The following is an 18,649-nucleotide window of genomic DNA, read 5'->3' as shown; positions in this document are numbered from 1 at the left end:
GCCAGCCAATCATGGCAAGGCCATCATGAACTTTTACAGGCAGCTTTGAAGGCAGAGAGCAGTTGGTAGCATATGGCTTACTGGCTGAGAGAAAGGTGTGAATTTTTTTTATTGTACTTTACATTACCCTGGTGACCAGAGGCATGGCCAGCCTCCACCAGTGTACACTCCCAGGGAATCTCCTTCTCTTCAGGTGATCGGAGCAGCAACAAAGAGAGTTGAGAGCTAGCAGCTCCAAGCCCAGCACTTGGAATCAGGTGTGACCTGCTGCAGACCTGCAGAGCTGGTTCTGGCCAGTCCTGGACTAGAGGGACTTCTTGCCATCTGCTCGCTTCTGGGATGGAAATGCCCTGATTCCCCAGCTGCTTTAGGGTCTGCATGAACTACTTCATGATTGGATGTCCAGAACAGACAACACTTTGCCCTATAGGAACTCCATTGGGTTGGAAGTGTCACTATCTCATCCCTGGCCCACACACCATGTGAGGTCCTTTACTAGCAGGAGACCTCAGAATTTTCTCCTTTCTGGTTCTCCTACCTGCCCTGGTTTTTTCCTTTCATTATGTTTGTTTGTTTAGTCTCTCTTCCCCTTATTCCTCTTTTACCTTCCCTTGATTTTCTGTTTTTTATCCTTCTGTCTCCACTCTCGTATCTTCTTCATTTTTTTCAGCTTCTCTTTCCCAACTGCTGCTTCTTCTTCCTTTTTTCCCATTGGTTTCTCTTTACTACTCTCTGATTTCTTGCTCTTTTACTCATTTCTCTCCCTAGATGTATTTTGTTTTTCTTTTTTTAATTTTCTCTACTGTGTTTGCCCCTCTTCCTCTTTTTTTCTTTTTCTAGCTGTTACCTGCATTTTTTTCTTTTACTATTTTCTTTCTTCACTGTTGTTTGCTTGCCTGTTTTGTTTGTTTCCTTCTTGCTTGTGTGTTTGCATTCTCTTCTTGCCTCATTCAATAGGGGACAATGGCCTTACAGTCCAGCCACAATTGTATACTCTACAGCTCCAACATCTAGACAAAAGTCAACACCAACTGCTATACCCCCGATCAACAACAACAACTAACATTAGCCAAACCCACCCTAACTGAGCTGCACAAACATTGAACAGAGAATAGTGCACACACTTCCATATCCTCATCACACACATCAGGAGGCAGTTGATGAGTACTTAAAAATACACCAACAGAGGGGAAACGCACAAGAACACCCAAACTTATACATAGTACCCATCTCACCTAGCCTCAATGGCTTGATAATCAAATAGAATTCTACTAGAGGAAGATAAAGAAAATAATTTTTGATAAAGGAAATTAGTGTAAATTGCTACAGTTTGATGAACTTGATCTATACTCATGGATGTAGTAGCTCAAAATACCAGTAGAGAGGGAAGGAGTCTGCATAACAAATATCAATCCTATACTCTCTGTATACAAGGTAGATAGGGACGGGTAACTTAGACACGGGCCACCTAAAATGTGGGGGGTGATAAATGCATGAAGTGACTGGCTTACAAGTTTTCAAGAGGGAGTTTAGTTTAAGTGTGTGTGGGGGGCGGGGGGGGGAGATAGGGTCCCCACTGAATAGTTTTCATCTTGCCTAGGCAGGTCTGATGAAAAGAGATGGTGATAAGATTCTTATGATTCAATAGTGAGAAATTGTTATCATGACTAATTGCAACTGTCACAACAGCAAAGGTAGAAGTTTTGTCAAAAAAAAAAAAATAGGGGAGTAGTTAATCTTACAGTACAGCAACAGAGGACCCTAGGACCATCAAGAGAGAAGAGCGCAAACAGAGTGCGGGACCCTATCCAGAGAAGCAGCAACATCAGAGATGGAGGCAGAGATGAGAACATGGAGAGAGGGAGCAGCTGAGGACTTATGGAAAGAGAGGGTCTGAGTGCTGGCGACCAGGAGGCAGGCTTGCAGAATGTGCCCTTTGGTTGTTTAAATTATTATATATTCCTGAGTGTTTCTGTGTACATCTCTCCCGCAAAAAACCAAAACCAAAATAAAACAGGAAATGGAAGCAAATACTGTTGAATGATGATGCACAGAGGAGACTGTAATCATTGCAGTGAAATGATGGTGTAAAGTCGATGTTCTCCCATGTAAATTATCACTCAGTTCACAATAAAAAACTTAAAAAAAAATCATACATCATGCCCAAGTGGAATTCATACTAGGGATGCAAGCATGGTTCAATATTAGAAAAACAATAAACATAATCTACCACATAAACGGAGTCTTGGTGTGGCACTGTGGGTTAATGCGCCAGACTGCAAAGCCATTTGAACTTCAAGGTCAGCGGTTCAAGCTCACCAGCTGCTCCTCAGAAACTCTATACAGTGTCACTATGGGTTGGAATCGACTTGACGGCACTTAACAACAACCACCACATAAATAAATCAAAGGAAAAGAACCACATGATCATTCTGATTGATGCAGAAAAGGCATCTGACAAATCCAACATCCATTCCTGATATAAACACTCCACAAATAGGAAGAGAAGGGACATCCCTCAAAATAATTAAGTGCAAATATACAAATCCAACAGCCAATGTTCTCTCTGAATGGAGAGAAACTAAAAGCATTCCCTTTATAAACAGGAACCAGACAAGGATGCCCTTTATCATCATTCTTATTCAATATTGTTTTGGAAGTCTTAGCCAGAGTTAAGTTATAAGGCAAGAAAGGGAAATTAAAGGCATCCAAATAGGCAAAGAAGAAGTAAAATTCTATTTGCAGATGATATGATCCTATATAAAGAATATCCCAAAGACTCAGCAAGAAAATTATTGGAACTCATTGAAAGATTAAGCAAAGTGGCAGTACACAAGATCAACATACAAAAATAAGTTGGATTCCTTTACATTTTCAACAGATGATGCAGACAAAACTGGAAGTCTATTTGAAGAAAATGAAACAAGACTCATAACTCACACTATATGCATAATCAAACTCATCGTGGATTAAAGACCTAAATGTAAAACCTAGAACTATAAAGATCATCAAGGGAAAAATAGGGACAAAATTAGGGACTCTGATACATGGCATAAATACACTGTCAAACATAACTAAAGCACACACAAACAATAGAAGACAAAATAGACTACTGGGACGTCTTAAAAAGTTAGACACTTATCATTAGCCATTGTTCTTGTTGTAGGTGCCATCTAGGTGGTTCTGACTCATAGTGACCTTATGCACAACTGACCAAAACACTGCCTGGTCCTGCGTCCTTCTCACAATCTTTGTTTAACTTGAGCCTGTTGCTGCTGCCACAGTGCCAATACATCTCATTGGAGGTCTTCCTCTTTTTCACTGAACCTCTATTTTAACTAGAATGTTGTCCATCTCTAGGACTTTAAAGATCATCTCAAGAACAGATTTGATGAATTAGACATTAATGATCAGAGACCAAAGAGTTGTGAAATGACATCAAGAATATCATACAGGAAGAAAGCTAAAGGTAATAAAAAAGACAGGAAAAGAAAGAAAAGACCGATTTGCAGTTCATTGCTGATCCCATAGTGCCACACCAGGAGTTCTATTAGCCATTGTTGTTGCTGCTAAGGGCTGTTGAGTCAGTTCCAACCCATAGCAACCCTGTACAGAGTTTCTAAGGAGCGGATGGTGAGCTTGAACTGCCAACCTTGTGGATCAAACCAACTTTGTAGTCCAGTGCATTAACCTACAGCAACACACCAGGACTCTATTATAAATAGCAAATCAAAATAACAACAGATGTCATATTACCCCAGCATTTATAGCAAAGTTTATAAAAAAAATCAAAAAACATAAAACAATAGAAAATAACAAATTCTGGCGAGAGACTGGAAACCAACTACATTGCTGGTGGGACTGTAAAATGGTGCAACCACTATGGAAACTGATATAATGCTTTTTCAATACATTGAAAATAGAAATACTGTATGTCCCAGCAATATCTCTACTTGGTATATATCTCTAAGAAATAAGAACCATGACACAAGTAGATATATGCACACCCAAGTTCATCGCAGCAGTATTTACAATAGCAAAAAGATGGAGACAGCCTAAATACCCATCAGTGGAAGAATGCATAAGTAAACTTTAGTACATACACACAATAGATTATTATGCACCATTGAAGAAAATGATGAATCTGTGAAACACCTCATAACATGGATGGATCTAGAGGACACTGTGCTCAGTGAAATTATTCTATCACAAAAGGACAGATATTGTATGAGACTACAATTGTAAAAACTCAATAAAAGATTTTTCATGCTAAAAGAAACATTCTTTAATGGTTACCAGAGTGGGAGGGAGGGGAGAGTAATTCATTGACATGTTAACTTGGGTGACGGGGAGGGTAATAGACAAGAAGAGGGAGGTTGACAGAAAAATGATGAAGACAGGTGAAAACACAGGGAGGTCTGTAAGAATTAAAGGGAACAGAGATAAATACTGCTAAATACACAACCTTGGAACCACAGTGTTCTGCGAGCAGACACCTGGACAGATACACAGACTGAATGGGTATTGGAGGGAGAGTAGGGATATGCCCACAAAATGTAGAAGGACTTGAAAGAGAATGTTTGTGCATCGGTATTTATCTTTGCTATGAACACACTTGTGAATATGGTGGAGTATGTTGTTGTTGTTGTTATGTGTCATTGAGTCAGTTCTGACCCATAGTGACCCTGTATAGGGTTTCTGAGGAGCAGCTGGTAACCTCGAACTGCTGACCTTCCAATTAAAAATGACTTTGAAACCAAGCACATTAACTCACAGCACCACAGACAGAGGGCAAAATGATGAAAACTTCTTGGATATTAGCAGATATCTTAAGGCAATGAACTTCTGGGCCTGCGGGCTTAGACCACAGTCTCAGGGGACACCAGGATCAACTGGCATAACATAGTCCACGAAGAAAATGGTTCTACATTTTACTTTGATAAATAGCAACTGGAATGGAATCTTAAAAGCCCATGAGTGGTCATCTAAGGTGCAACTATTGGTCTATCGATATGTGGAAGAAGGATTTCTCGTTTCCTGCTCTCAAACTCTACTACACACTCACAGTGGCCAAAACAGCCTGGTACTGGCACAATGATAGATCATAGATCAATAGAACAGAATTGAGAAGAGGGATGAAAATTTGAAGATGTTTGAATCAACTAGTCCAATGGACCAATGAATGGAACATGTGAATATCAGTCACCATGATTCTGAGACCAGAAGAATTAGACCAGGCTGCCATTACCAAATGCTCTGATGGGGATCACATTAGAAGATGCCAGATAGAGTGACAGAAAATGTGGAACAAAGCTTAACACTATTAAAAACAAAAACAAAAAAAATATCTGTCTTACTGGTCAGAAAGAGACTGGAGGAAACCCAGACTATGGCCTTAGACCATCTGTGGGGTCTGGAATGGAATTCACCCTTGTGGCCCAATTTTCAGCCAAGTAGTAGAGAGGTATATAAGGAGGAAGGTATGCTCACCATAACAGATTGGCCAATCATTCAAGATCAAAAAGGCCACATTTACCTAATGACAAAGTTGAGAAAAGATGGGAAGAAGGATGGGATGGAAATAACAGTCACAAGGAGGAAGTGGGATAATTGTTGCAATCATTGACATAAACAAATATGATTTGTTGAATGCAAAACTGATTATCTTCTTATCTTCTCTGTAAACCTTCACGCAATTCACAATAAAGTGTTTTAAGGACAAAAAAATCAGCTTTTCTTTGGAGTCAAGATGACACTCATGGAAAAATACAACTAAGTTAATTTTGTTTTCCTAAATGCCATTTCCCTGTTTCCATTCTTAACCAAAAAAACAGGCATTCTCTTTATTGGACTAAAACACAAAGACTTAGGAAGAGGACTAAGGCTATATCCCTTTAAGAATCTTTGAATCACTCTTTTTCATTCTATTCCTTCGTTGTACAGGAATGTGATAAACACATGGCATGCTCTGTCTGGCTTCTTGGTGGGATTTATTGTGTAGTGAAGGGAGATGAATGGCTGTGTTCAAACAATGAATAATGGATGTATTTTAAAAATATTTTTATATTTAACACCAATTTAATTTGACATTGATTTTATTTACCTTTTGTATTTCTTACTAGGTTAATTACTATCAATTAGATAGTAATTCAGTGAATATCTAGATAGATTTGATTGCAGAAATAAAGTGAATATAGTCCATTGGTTTAAATGGGAAGAATTACATTAAAGAAGCAAACAGGATATCAAGTCTGTATTCGATTGAGAACATTTAGAAGGTTGATGAGATTACAGAATGTTTGGTAAATATAATTTACATATTTCATATGTTGTTGCTGTTGTTAAGTGTCGTGGAGTCAGTTCCGAGTCATAGGATTTCTAACGAGTGGAATGGTGGGTTTGAACCATTGATCTTTCAGTTTGCAGTCCAATGATTTTTATATAAGAGTCCATAAATTGTCTATTTCAGTTAATTTGTTTGCATTTGTCTGCCTCTTGAGTAAGTAGTACATTCTTAGGAAATGTCTATTCCAGTGTACATGAATTAAAATATAAACTCAAACCATAATCATGCTCCTGAGTACATGTCCTTGCAAATGCAATCACAAACCAGACAGATAGTAGATGCATACATTTTTGTTTACATACATATCTGCTCCTTAGAAACTGTTCCTAAAGCTACAGGGGGAAAACATAAGCTGTTCAATATAAGCCATCTGCAAAGAGGAATCAGTAGGGGGATGAGTTTTCTGGAGTGTGATCTTAGAGCATTTGATAATAAAACATCTAATGTCAATGCTTGTTGAATTAAAATGGTAAATTTGGTAGTAAGATTTTAAAGAAGAATCACATTAGGAAGAACTGAAGTTGAGAAATTTATTTTATATTAGTGGCTTTATTAGTTTCACTGAAAAGTAGTATTACCCACCTGTTCTAAGCCACTCATTTTCTCTTCTTTTGTTTCAACATAGAACTTCTTTAAAAAGGCAGCGAGGTTCTCACTGACATTCAAGGTGGACTCTTCACCAACAAATGTCTCCAGGAGTTGCACAAATTGGAGCAGATTGAGGGAAACTCCATTGAAGGCAATCCTGCCTTTCCTTTCCTTATAAGACTGATTATTTCTGATAATTGCGTGTAGGTCTGTCAATCATGAAATATACACCAAGCAGTCAAGTTAAAACTTATCTGAAAACTTAGGAGAGAATATAGCTTAGGGAGACTATGTGCAAACATCTATTGTAGTGTACATTTGCTATTTTTGCTTTTGGGAATCCATGCTACCTTCGTAAGGATTGTTGTTGTTAAGTGACCTGTATAGGGTTTCTGAAGAGCAGCTGGTGGGTTTGAACTGCCAACCTTGTGGTTCACAGTCCAGTGCTTATTCTACCATGCCACACCAGGAGTCTTCATGAGGATAGTGTCCTCCATTTTTCTTTAGGAAAACATCTCTCCTCCACTGTTCAGATGACTCGGGTGGTATTGAGCCATTCCAACCTTTGTGCCAAAGATGTCCATGGTATAGGGCTGGTCGGTGTGATTCATATAAGATAGTAATGCAACCCATTATAAGTCAATGAGAATTAAGAATTACTCTTTTTGAACTCTGTTTGCTGAGCTAGTAGGTTACAAGTGTAGAGATGCTTTCACAGGCATTTTTGCCACAATGTGGAGAAAACTACCTAAAATTGAAAGTAATACAGAGAAGAACAGGGCTGACAAGTAGAGAGACAGTGTTTTACTGCTACTGTTTGGACACTTGGATCCAGTTGTTATTGAAACCAGCTGCACTATGGACTCCCAATTAAATATGCTAGTAAATACCACCACAATTCCCCCCATCCCAAGAGTCTTGCCTAATACATTTATCTTGACACCCAATGTTACAACATGAAGCATATTTTATAAAATGTCAACACAAGGTTAATGTCTGATTTATTTATTTATTCAATCACTCCTCTCCTTTTGCCTTCTATATGAGAGTTGACATGATTTTAAATGACCATCCATATGATTTTTTAAAAATAAAATTCAAATAAAGAAGTCAGAGAGAAGAACTTGAATTAGCAGGCCACAAGAGTTTGACCAACATCATGTATTTTCATCAAAATGTTTTGAGGATAGAAAATGTTATTTTACCCAATCTTAAGTGAGGGGGAAAAAATGCAGATAGAAAGAAAATAATCTCAATCCATATAGGCTATACTACTGCTCTGGTAGTGTAGTGGTTACGAATCGGACTGCAAACCACAAGGTCAGCAGTCCGAAACTACCAGCTGTTCCGTGGGACAAAGATGAGGCTTTCTGCTCCCGTAAAGATTTACAGCCTTGGAAACCCTGTGTAGGGTCACTATGAGTCGGAACCGACTCCACGGCACATAACAACAACAACAATAACTATTGATATGAAAGGTATAATGATAAAATTACATTCTAGTAAGTTATGAATACTTGTTGGAACGGTTGTTAAATATCTGGTTTATCTGGGAGCTAAAATTCATTCTGCTCTGTTGAGTATGTGTTTATTTCTCTGTGAGTGTTTAAAAATAGGACAAATTCTCACTTATCTCTTATTTTTGGATGTGGAACTACCAAAGAAAGGAATCGTTGGAATGATTTTGATTGAGTTCTAGTATTTAATACCTGAGTTCCTTTATATGCAGGATCATGGCTTTAAAGCAGTTTTAGGGCCATGAAATGGCTAAAAATGAAGAAGAACCCTGATGGTACAGTGCTAACTGAAAGGCTGGTGGTTCAAAAACCACTCAGCTGCTCTGCAGGAGAAAGATGTGGCAGTCTGCTTCCATAAAGACTTACAGCCTTGGAAACCCTATTGGACAGTTCTACTATTCTACAGCGTCACTATGAATCAGAATCAACTCCACAGCAGTGCATTTAGTTTTGTTGTTGTTGTTGAGTGCTGTTGAGTCGGTTCAGACCCATAGCAACTCTGTATAGGGTTTCCAAGGAGCAGCTGGTGAGCTTGAACCTCTGATCTTGCAGTTCAAATGACTTTGCAGTCTGGAGCGTTAACCCACAGTGCCACACCAGGATTCCACATTTAATTTAGGAGTGGTTTAAAAAAAAGGAAAAAGATGCCTAATGTGATAAGTTTCAAAATAGAAGAGCATTCATCAATAGCACACACCTATTGATGAATCTACATGTACACCAAGGCACTCTGGTAGTGTAGTGGTTACGAATTGGGCTGTGAACCACAAGGTCAGCAGTTTGAAACTACCAGCTGTTCCACGGGCTTTCTGCTCCCATAAAGATTTACAGCTTGGAAACCCTGTACTGGGGCTCTATGAGTCGGAACCAACTCCACGGCACATAACAACAACATGTACACCACGACCAAAAATATTCATCTTGTATGGATTTCAGTTCATAAGCCAAGGGACAAAATAATGTAAGGATCAATTGTCCACTATGTCTTAGCTAAGTCTAGCCTTTATTATGAGGTACTACAGTAAATTAAATCCATAAAATTGGACTGTCACTCTGCTTCCCAGTTTCACTGTATACATGTACCTGTGAATCTGGGGTCACCACAGATTAAGTTTGCCTGCTCCTCATCTTCAAATTTGGAATACTTCATCTTCCATTTATAAGTAAAAAATTCACCTATAAGAAAACCACACTTTATAACATAGTCTAAGTTCATTTTCATAATACTTTTGTTTTCAATCATAAATGTAAGGGGGATTAAATGAAGAGTTACCTGACCAAGACCTTCCTTCTATTTTGGAGGACTTGAGTTCACAAGATTTTTGTTTCTGAACTTTTTTTGCAGTTTCTAGAAGGTACAAAAGATAATGCCTAAGAATATAGATATATCAGGACTAAAATTCTTTTATACACATATACTTTTATACATATATACTAAAATTCTTTTATACACATATACACGTATACTAAGGTTAATGAATGAAAGAAATGTCTTGCATACAGAATAGAAAACTTCTTTTTATACTTTCCATATACCTTATGAAATACTGAACCATAGAAAAAATAACTTTTAATCGCTGAGAAGTTTCTATGGCAAAAGCTGTTTGTTGCCTTCCAGTTTGGCCACTCAAAATGAAGACTACATTTTCCAGTTTCCCTCTCAGACTAGTGTAATTATTGATTTAAACTCTAACCAATGATATGTAAGGAGAAGTGATGTGGTGCTCACCTCTTTCTTTCTCTGCTTACCAGGCAGAATGTAGACTTGATGGTGAGCCATTTTGGACTATGTGGTTGGAGAACACACAAGATAGAAAGAACTTGGGCCTCTTCTGATATTATGACAAATAAATGTCTGTCTTGCTCAGACATCGCTAATTTGAATCAACACTAATATAACATTTGATTGAATAATAACTTCACTACATTTTAAAAATCTACATTCTGACTATATAAGAAGAGCCCGAAATTAGTGGCCTCATTTTATGAAGAAATAAATGTAAAATTGAGTAAAATGAAAGATTTCCCATTAGTCAATGAAAGTATAGAATCTAGAACATAGATTACCCATCTCTCACTGGTTTTAAATAATACCTTGCTCTCGGACAATTTAGAATTAGGTAAAAAACAAAAAAACCCAAACTCATTGCACTGAGTCCAATGCCAACTCATAGTGATTCTCTAAGACAGAGTAGAACTGTCCCATAGGTTGAAATAATTACAGAAGCAGACTGCCTCATTTTTCTCCAGCAGAGCAGCTAGTGGGTTCTAACCACTGACCATACTGTTAGCAGCTGAGTGCTTAATCACTGCACCACCAGGGTGCTGTTAGAATGTAAAAAACTATACCTATCAGACCTTAAAGGAGCTCTGGTAGTGTAGTGGTTATGAATCGGGCTGCGAACCGCAAGGTCAGCAGTTCGAAACTACTAGCTGTTCCGTGGGAGAAAGATGAGGCTTTCTGCTCTTGTAAAGATTTACAGCCTCGGAAACCCTGTATAGGGTCGCTATGAGTCGGAACCGACTCCACGGCACATAGCAACAACAACATTCAGACCTTAAATGGTATTGAGAATGACTAAAATACTAGAATTTTCAATAAAAAGGAAATAAACTGGCATAGGAAATTCAGAGGGAACATTTTCTGCAGTAAAAATTTTTGAATCACAGGGTTCTTTCTGTCTTAAGGATGACTTTCAGAAATGTAGCTATAAACTGTAATACTTGGTACATAACTGAAAAAGCAAGACCCATTTCATAGTTGAAATACAAGAAATATTATAAAATGCTTGTTAAATCATACACTACCACTTGTCTTTCAATTTGTTGTACTGTGGTAGCTTGTGTGTTGCTGTGATGCTGCAAGCTATGCTAACAATACTGTATATATATATATATACCAGCAGGGTCACTCATGGTGGACAGGTTTCAACAGAGCTTCCAGACTAAGACAGAATAAGAAGAAGGAGAGGCAGACCACTTCTGAATGGTTAGCCACTGAAAACCTTATGAATAGTAGCAAAACACTGATATGGTGCCTGATGATGAGCCCCTCAGGTTAGAAAGCACTCAAAATATAAGTAGGGAAGAGCTGCATCCTCAAAATAGAATTGACCTTAATGATGTGGCTAGATGGAGCAAAGCTTTCAGAGTCTTCATTTGTTGATGGGACACAACTCAAAATAAGAAGATACAGGTGCAAATATCCATTAATAATCAGAACATAGAATATATAAAATGTGAATCTACAAAAACTGGAAGTTGTCAAAAATGGAAGGAGATGCATACAGGTCTATATTGTAGGCATTAGCGGGATGAAATGGACAAGCATTGGCCATTTTGAATTGGATGATCATGTGGTTTACTATGCTGGGAACAACAAATTGAAGAGGAATCACATCACATTCATTGTCAAAAAATAGTATTTCAAGATATTTCTTGAAGTACAATACTATCTGTGATAGGATAATATTCCTATACTTACAAGGAAGGCCAGTTAATATGACTATTATTCAAGTTTACATATCAACCACTAAAGCCAATGATGATGAAACTGAAGAATTCTACCAACAAATTCAAGAAGTCTTGGTAACATAGTTGATTATGAACTGGTTTGTTAACCACAAGGTTGGTAGTTTGGATCTACCAGTCATTCAATGGAAGAAGGATGAGACTTTCAGCTCCTGTAAATATTTACAGCCTTGGAAACCCTATACAGGGTTGCTATGAGTTGGAACTGACTTGGCGACACACAACCACCATCACCATCTTCAGTCTGAAATTGATCAAACATGCAATCAAGATGTACTAACAATTACTGGTGATTAGAATACAAAAATTGGAAACAAAGATGAAAGATCAGTAGTTGAAAAATATGGCTTTGGTGATAGAAATTATTCTGGACATCTCATGATAGAATTGTACAAGACCAATGACTTATTCATAGCAAATACCTTTTCTCAACAACATAAACAGCAACTGTACACCTGGACCTCACCAGATGGACTACACATGAATTAAATTGACTACTTCTTGGGAAGAGAAGATGGAGAAGCTCAATATCATCAGCCAAAGCAAGGCCACGGGCAGACTGTAGAACAGATCATCAATTGCTCTTATGTAAGGTCAGGTCCAAGCTGAAAAAAAATTAAAACAAGTCCACAAGAGCCAAAATATGACTTTGAACATATCCCATCTGAAATTAAAGACCATCTCAGGAGCAGATTTGATGCATTAGACACTAATGACCAAAGACCTGAAGAGTTGTGAGATGACATCAATATCATTATTCATGAAGAAAGCAAAAGGTCATTAAAAAGACAGGAAAGAAAGTAAAGACCAAAATGGAAGTCAGAAGAGACTTTGAAACTTGCTCTTTAGTGTTGTTGTTGTTGTTAAGTTCTGTCAAGTCAGTTCCAACCCATAGTGACCCTGTATAGGGTTTCCAAGGAGCAGCTGATGAACTTGAACTGCCAACCTTGTAGCTCAAGCTGACTTTGCAGTTCAGTGCATTAACCCACAGCACCACACCAGGACTCTCTAGTATAGAAAAGCTACAGTGAGTGGAAGAAATGATGAAGTAAAAGACCTGAATAGAAAAATTTCAAAGGCAGCTTAAGAAGACAAAGGCTTCCAAAAGCAAAGAACATGCTCAACTTTTCTCAAGCTGAAATAACTGAAGAAAAATTCAAGCCTTGGATTGCAATATTGAAGCATTCTATGGACAAAATATTGAATGAAGCAGGAAACATAAAATAATTTTTTTTTAAAAAAAAAAAGAGAGAGAGATGGAAAGTATAAGAGTCGCTGTGGCCAAAATAATTGACCAATGCTAAACAGTTTCAAGAAGTAGCATATGATCAAGAATCAATGAAGTGAAGAAAGAAGTCAAAGTTGCACTAAAGGCACTGACAAAAAAAAAAGATACCAGGAATTGATGGGATAAAAATTGAAAATTTTCAACAACCTGATGAAAGTCTGGAGGCACTCGCTTATCTATACCATGAAATTTGGAAGCCAGTTACCTAGCCAACTGATTAGATGAGATCCATATTTGTGCCAATTCTAAATAAAGGTAATGAAACAGAATGCATAAGGAATCAAAGAATATCTCTAATATCACATGCAAGTGAAGTTTTGCTGCAGATAATTTTAAAATGACTGCAGCAATACATCAGGGAACTGCCAAAAATTCAAGCTGGATTCAGAAGAGGATATGGAATGAGGGACATCGTTGCTGATATTAGATGGATGTTGGCTGGAAGTGTAGAATACCATAAAGATGTTTACTTGTGCTTTATTGACTATGTAAAGGCATTCAACTGTGTGGATCATAACAAAGAATGGGCATTGCAAAGAATGGGCATCCCAGAACATTTGTGTTCATGAGGAACCTGTACATAAGGCAGTCATTCGAACAGAACAAGGGAATACTGAATGGTTTAAATCAGGAAAGTTGTGTGCCAAGGTTGTATCTTTTCACTATATTTATTCATTCTGTAGGCTGAGGGAATAATCTAAGAAGTTGGATTTTATGAAGAAGAATGTGGCATCAGGATTGGAGGAAGACTCATTAACAACCTGTGTGATACACAGATGACATAACCTTGCTTGCTGGAAGCAAAGAGGACTTGAAATACTTATTGATGAAGATCAAAGAGTACAATCTTCAATATGGATTGCAGCTCAATGTGAAAAAAAAAGAAAATTCTCACAACTGGACCAATATATAACATAAGGATAAATAGAGAAAAGATTGAAGTTGTCAAAGACTTCATTTTGCCTGGATCCACAATCAACACTTATGGAAGCAGCAGTCAAGGAAACAAATGATGTAGTGCATTAGGCAAATTTGCTGCAAATGACATCTTTAAAGTGCTCAAGAGCAAAGATACCATTTGAGGACTAAGGTGCTTTTTTGATTTGTGCTTTATTGACTAATGGAGATATACTGGTTTGCATTTAATTGATTGTTCAAGCGAGAGATTTATGGTGAGTAGCAAAATATGTCTGATGTTTGCATGACCTGTTTATACCAGAAAAGATTCTAATTCAACAGCATATGCTGAAAACATTTTTTTAGAACCCCTCCACAAAATAGGGACCAGATATTGTCAGAGAACTGCATTCCTACCTGAAAGATGATCTTTTTTAATTGATGTTATAACTTCTTGTAGTTCAGAATTTATGGGTAGTTCCTCTTCATATGTTTGTCCCTGAAACCAGTCTTCCTGTGGAGGAATTACTATGTACTCAGAATTAACCTTCCTAAATTTTGTACTTGATTCTGAAGTTGTGTATGTGTTCTGATGTTCTAGAATTGTCTCTCTGTGTAATTCTTGTTCTTTTATTGACACTTTGCGTGATCCTGGTCCTGCAGTTGACCCACTATATGATCCCTGTTCTATAATTGACTCTCTATGTGATCCTTGTTCTGAAGTTGACCTTCTTTGTAATCCCTGTTCTATCATTGACTCTCTACGTGATCCTTGTTCTGAAGTTGACCCTCTATGTAATTCCTGTTCTATCATTGACTCTCTACGTGATAATGGTTCTTCAGGTGACCCTCTATGGGATCCTTGTTCTATTATTGCCTCTGTATGTGATTTTTGTTCCACAGTTGACTCTTCATATAATTTTTCTGTTATTGACTGTCTGAATGATCCTTGTTCTACAGTTGACCCTTGATGTGATCTTTGTTTGTACTGTCCTTGTGCTGTTGCTGATTCTCTGTGAAGTCCTTGTTCCACAGTTGATTCTGTGTGGGTTCTATATTCTAAAGTTGATTCTCCTTGTGGTTCTTCTCCAATCAACTTCCTGGATTGGCTTTGTTCTATTATTGACTCTCTACTTGACCTTTGTTCTGGACTTGACCCTGTGTAGGTTCCTAGTTCTGTTACTGATTGTCTACGCAGTTGTTGTTCTGTAGCTAACTCTTTACCTTGTTCTTCTATTGACATTCTTTGTGATTCTTGTTCTTCAGTTGTACTTCTCTGCTGTTTTGGTGATTTGGGTGGTAATGTTGATTTTCTCTGTTTATTATGATTTTGTTGATCTTGATTTTTTAACAATTTACTTTGCATTTTGCTGGCTTGTTTTCCAGAAATCACACGGTCAAAGTCTTCATAAATGTGTTTCTGATTATCCATGTCTCCCCAGAACTCAGGCAAATTTATCTCTTCAAATTCCATGAATGGCCCTAATGCAGAAAATAAAACATTTACCTAAATGAGTGATCTTATAATTCAGAATGAGAGCAATCAAATTAAATAATGTATATGAGCATTGAACACAGTGACTGCAATATAATAAGCGTGTTATTTTAAATAAATATTAATTATCTGTCTCTGCAACATAATGGAAAACAAACAATACCCAAGGCGACATAAAAAATGCTCATTACTATAAATTAGAAACCATCACTTCCTAAAAGGTATGGCTTTTGGAATAATTCTTTTGCTAGTTGGAAAGTTTCTGAGAAAGAATGTATTCTCTGTCTTTGGTCCTCCAACAAGTCATAAGCACAGCATAGGGGAAGGGGCCATGTGTCTTCCATCTCAAATACCTTCTTAATGACTATGTTGTTGTTGTTGTTAATTGCCTTCGAGTCGGTTCCGACCCATAGCGACCCTGTACGGGGTTGACTATAATAATATAAAAATAAAATCAAGTATATATCTCAGTTTTTCATTGGGGCTGTTTTCCAGGAGTCCAGGAATGGTGCTGTAGGGTAAGCACTTCAGTGATAACCACAAAGTCAGGAGTTCAAACCCAGCAGCCACTCCTTGGAAACCCTATACAAGGTCTCTATGAGTCAAAATTGAATCAATGGAATTTAACAACAACAAAAACATGTTTTGCCAATGGTAATTTTCTCTCCTCTCACCTTCACCCTTTTTTTTTATTTTATTTTTTTATCTCTTTTGCACCTCAATCTTTTTCTTCACTGCTATGTGAACACCTGGTTCAGAATTCTAGAGGAAAATTGGACAGCATTCACCAAAATCCCACAGTTAAAATACACACTACAAGCAACTTGATGGGAATCATGCCACAAGCCTACAATTCTTTTCCCCTAATGTTTAGTAGTTAAGCTTTTAACTGTGATTTCTACAGTTTCCAGGACATCATTTATATCACCCACAGATTCTTAAAACAACCAATCAATACATTCTCACACAGAATTAAGATATTGCCATTCTTTTGAAAACCCAGCCATTAAAAGATACTATCTTTCAAAAAACAATTATATTTGTTTTGATAGTATTAAAATAATGTTTTGTTATATGTGTGCAGTAGATATGCACAAGTAAAAATACTTGAGAGAAGGAAATCTTTTTCTTAGAAATACAATTCTGACACATTAAAACATCAATTTTCATTACCAATTTCATTTCCATATAATTTAGATGAACACTAGAACACCTCATCATTTGAATGAATTTAAAATTGAATTCTAGCTGTGTTCTCTCATGACAACTTTTAGAATTGCACTATGGTGAAAAACAGATTAGTTGTGATTAAAAGTAAATTTTGTGGGGAATGACAAACTATATATAATTATTATGATCCATGGGAGATGTCATGGTTAAGCGATTCCATGGGGAAGAATGACCTTGTTTAAACATATCAATTAATATATCACTCCATTTTAAGCAAAGTTCCTTTGTGTAGCACTTACATTGTCGTGGGTTTCGGAGTAATGTCCTAAGCATTTTTGGACTTTGGTCATAGAATACTTCCAGCAAGGTTAATGTCCTCTGCCGATCCAAAAACCCTACCTAAGCAGAAAGTTGGTAATTACTTGTTAGAGAAAGTTTAGAATTTCTATGTAATGAAATATGGTTTATCACCAAAAATAACATCAACACCAACACTATCATCAATATTATGTAAACAAAATCTGCCTAGTCAAAATCAGGAAAGCCATATCTTGCCTTTGGGTTTATATTGTAATTCCCATTCTTTGACATCCTTTGTCAAAATGCCTTGCACTTAGTAGATGCTTAACAACAACAAGAATTTGTTATTGACTTAATAATTGCTAAATACAGTGTATAATGTTTGCTTCTTATATAACATGACCAGAGTGTGCTACTTGAAACAATTAACTGTTCCTTATTTATTTGTTTTCACACGTTTTTGCTTAAAAAATTATCACAGAAAATTATAAAACTAACACTTGCATATCTAATACCCAGAAATTACCATTGCTAATATTAGAGACACTAAAATTTGCTCTGCAGCATAGAGATGCTAAAGCAAATGAAAGAAATAAGGGGGTACAAGAGCTGAACAGAAAATTTCAAAGATCAGCTCGAGAAGATAAAGCCAAATATTACAACAAAATGTGCAAAGATCTGGAATCAGAAAACCAAAAACGAAGAACATGCTCAGCATTTCTCAAGCTGGAGGAACTGAAGAGAAAATTCAAGCCTCGACTTTCGTTATTGAAAGATCCTCTGGGCAAATTATTGAATGATGCAGAAAACATCAAAATAAAATGGAAGGAATACAGAGTCACTGTACCAAAAGAAAATGGTCGATGTTCAACCATTTTAAGAGGTAGCATATGATCAAGAGCCAATGATACTGAAGGAGGAAGTCCAAGATGCATTGAAGGAATTGGCAAAGAACAAGGCATCAGGAATTGATGGAATAAAAATTGAAATCTTTCAAGAAAGTGAGGCGGCACAGGAGGCACTCACTCATCTCTGCCAAGAAATTTGGAAGACAACTATCTAGCCAACTGATTGGAAGAGATCCGTATTTGTGCCCATTCCAAAGAGAGGTGACCCAATGGAATGCGGAAATCATCAGACAATCTCTTTGATATTCCATGTGAGGAAAGTTTTACTAAAGGTAATATAGAAATGGCTGCAAGTATACATTGACAGAGAACTTCAGAGGCTCAAGTCGGATTCAGAAGAGGCCGTGGAATGAGGGATATCATTGCTGATGTCCAATGGATCTTGGCTGAAAGCAGAAAATATCAGAAAGATGTTTTACCTGTGCTTTACTGACTACACAAAGGCTTTCAATTGTGTGGATGGACAAGCTATGGACAAGATTGCAAAGCATGAGTATTCCAGAACACTTAATTGTGAACACTTAATTGTGCTCATGAGGAATCTGTACATGGACCAAGAGGCAGTTGTTCGAACAGAACATGGGAACACTGAATGGTTTAAAATTAAGA

The 18,649-nt window shown here is 37.2% G+C and overlaps 1 protein-coding gene across 1 annotated transcript in view; it reads right to left on the bottom strand.

The window, feature by feature from the left end:
- The window catches only part of EFCAB5 (EF-hand calcium binding domain 5), a 140,261-nt gene that overhangs the window by 59,505 nt on the left and 62,107 nt on the right, over positions 1-18,649 (bottom strand). The window contains 6 exon segments of the mRNA XM_006863444.1: positions 6,929-7,143; positions 9,535-9,627; positions 9,725-9,799; positions 14,585-14,895; positions 14,926-15,649; positions 17,132-17,231. Coding sequence (XP_006863506.1) covers positions 6,929-7,143; positions 9,535-9,627; positions 9,725-9,799; positions 14,585-14,895; positions 14,926-15,649; positions 17,132-17,231 — 1,518 coding nt within the window.

Source organism: Chrysochloris asiatica, unplaced genomic scaffold, assembly GCF_000296735.1.
Source record: "Chrysochloris asiatica unplaced genomic scaffold, ChrAsi1.0 scaffold00054, whole genome shotgun sequence".
Taxonomy (NCBI): Eukaryota; Metazoa; Chordata; class Mammalia; order Afrosoricida; family Chrysochloridae; genus Chrysochloris; species Chrysochloris asiatica.
The sequence above is the reverse complement of the archived record's forward strand: the minus strand, read 5'-3'. Positions and strand labels throughout refer to the sequence as shown.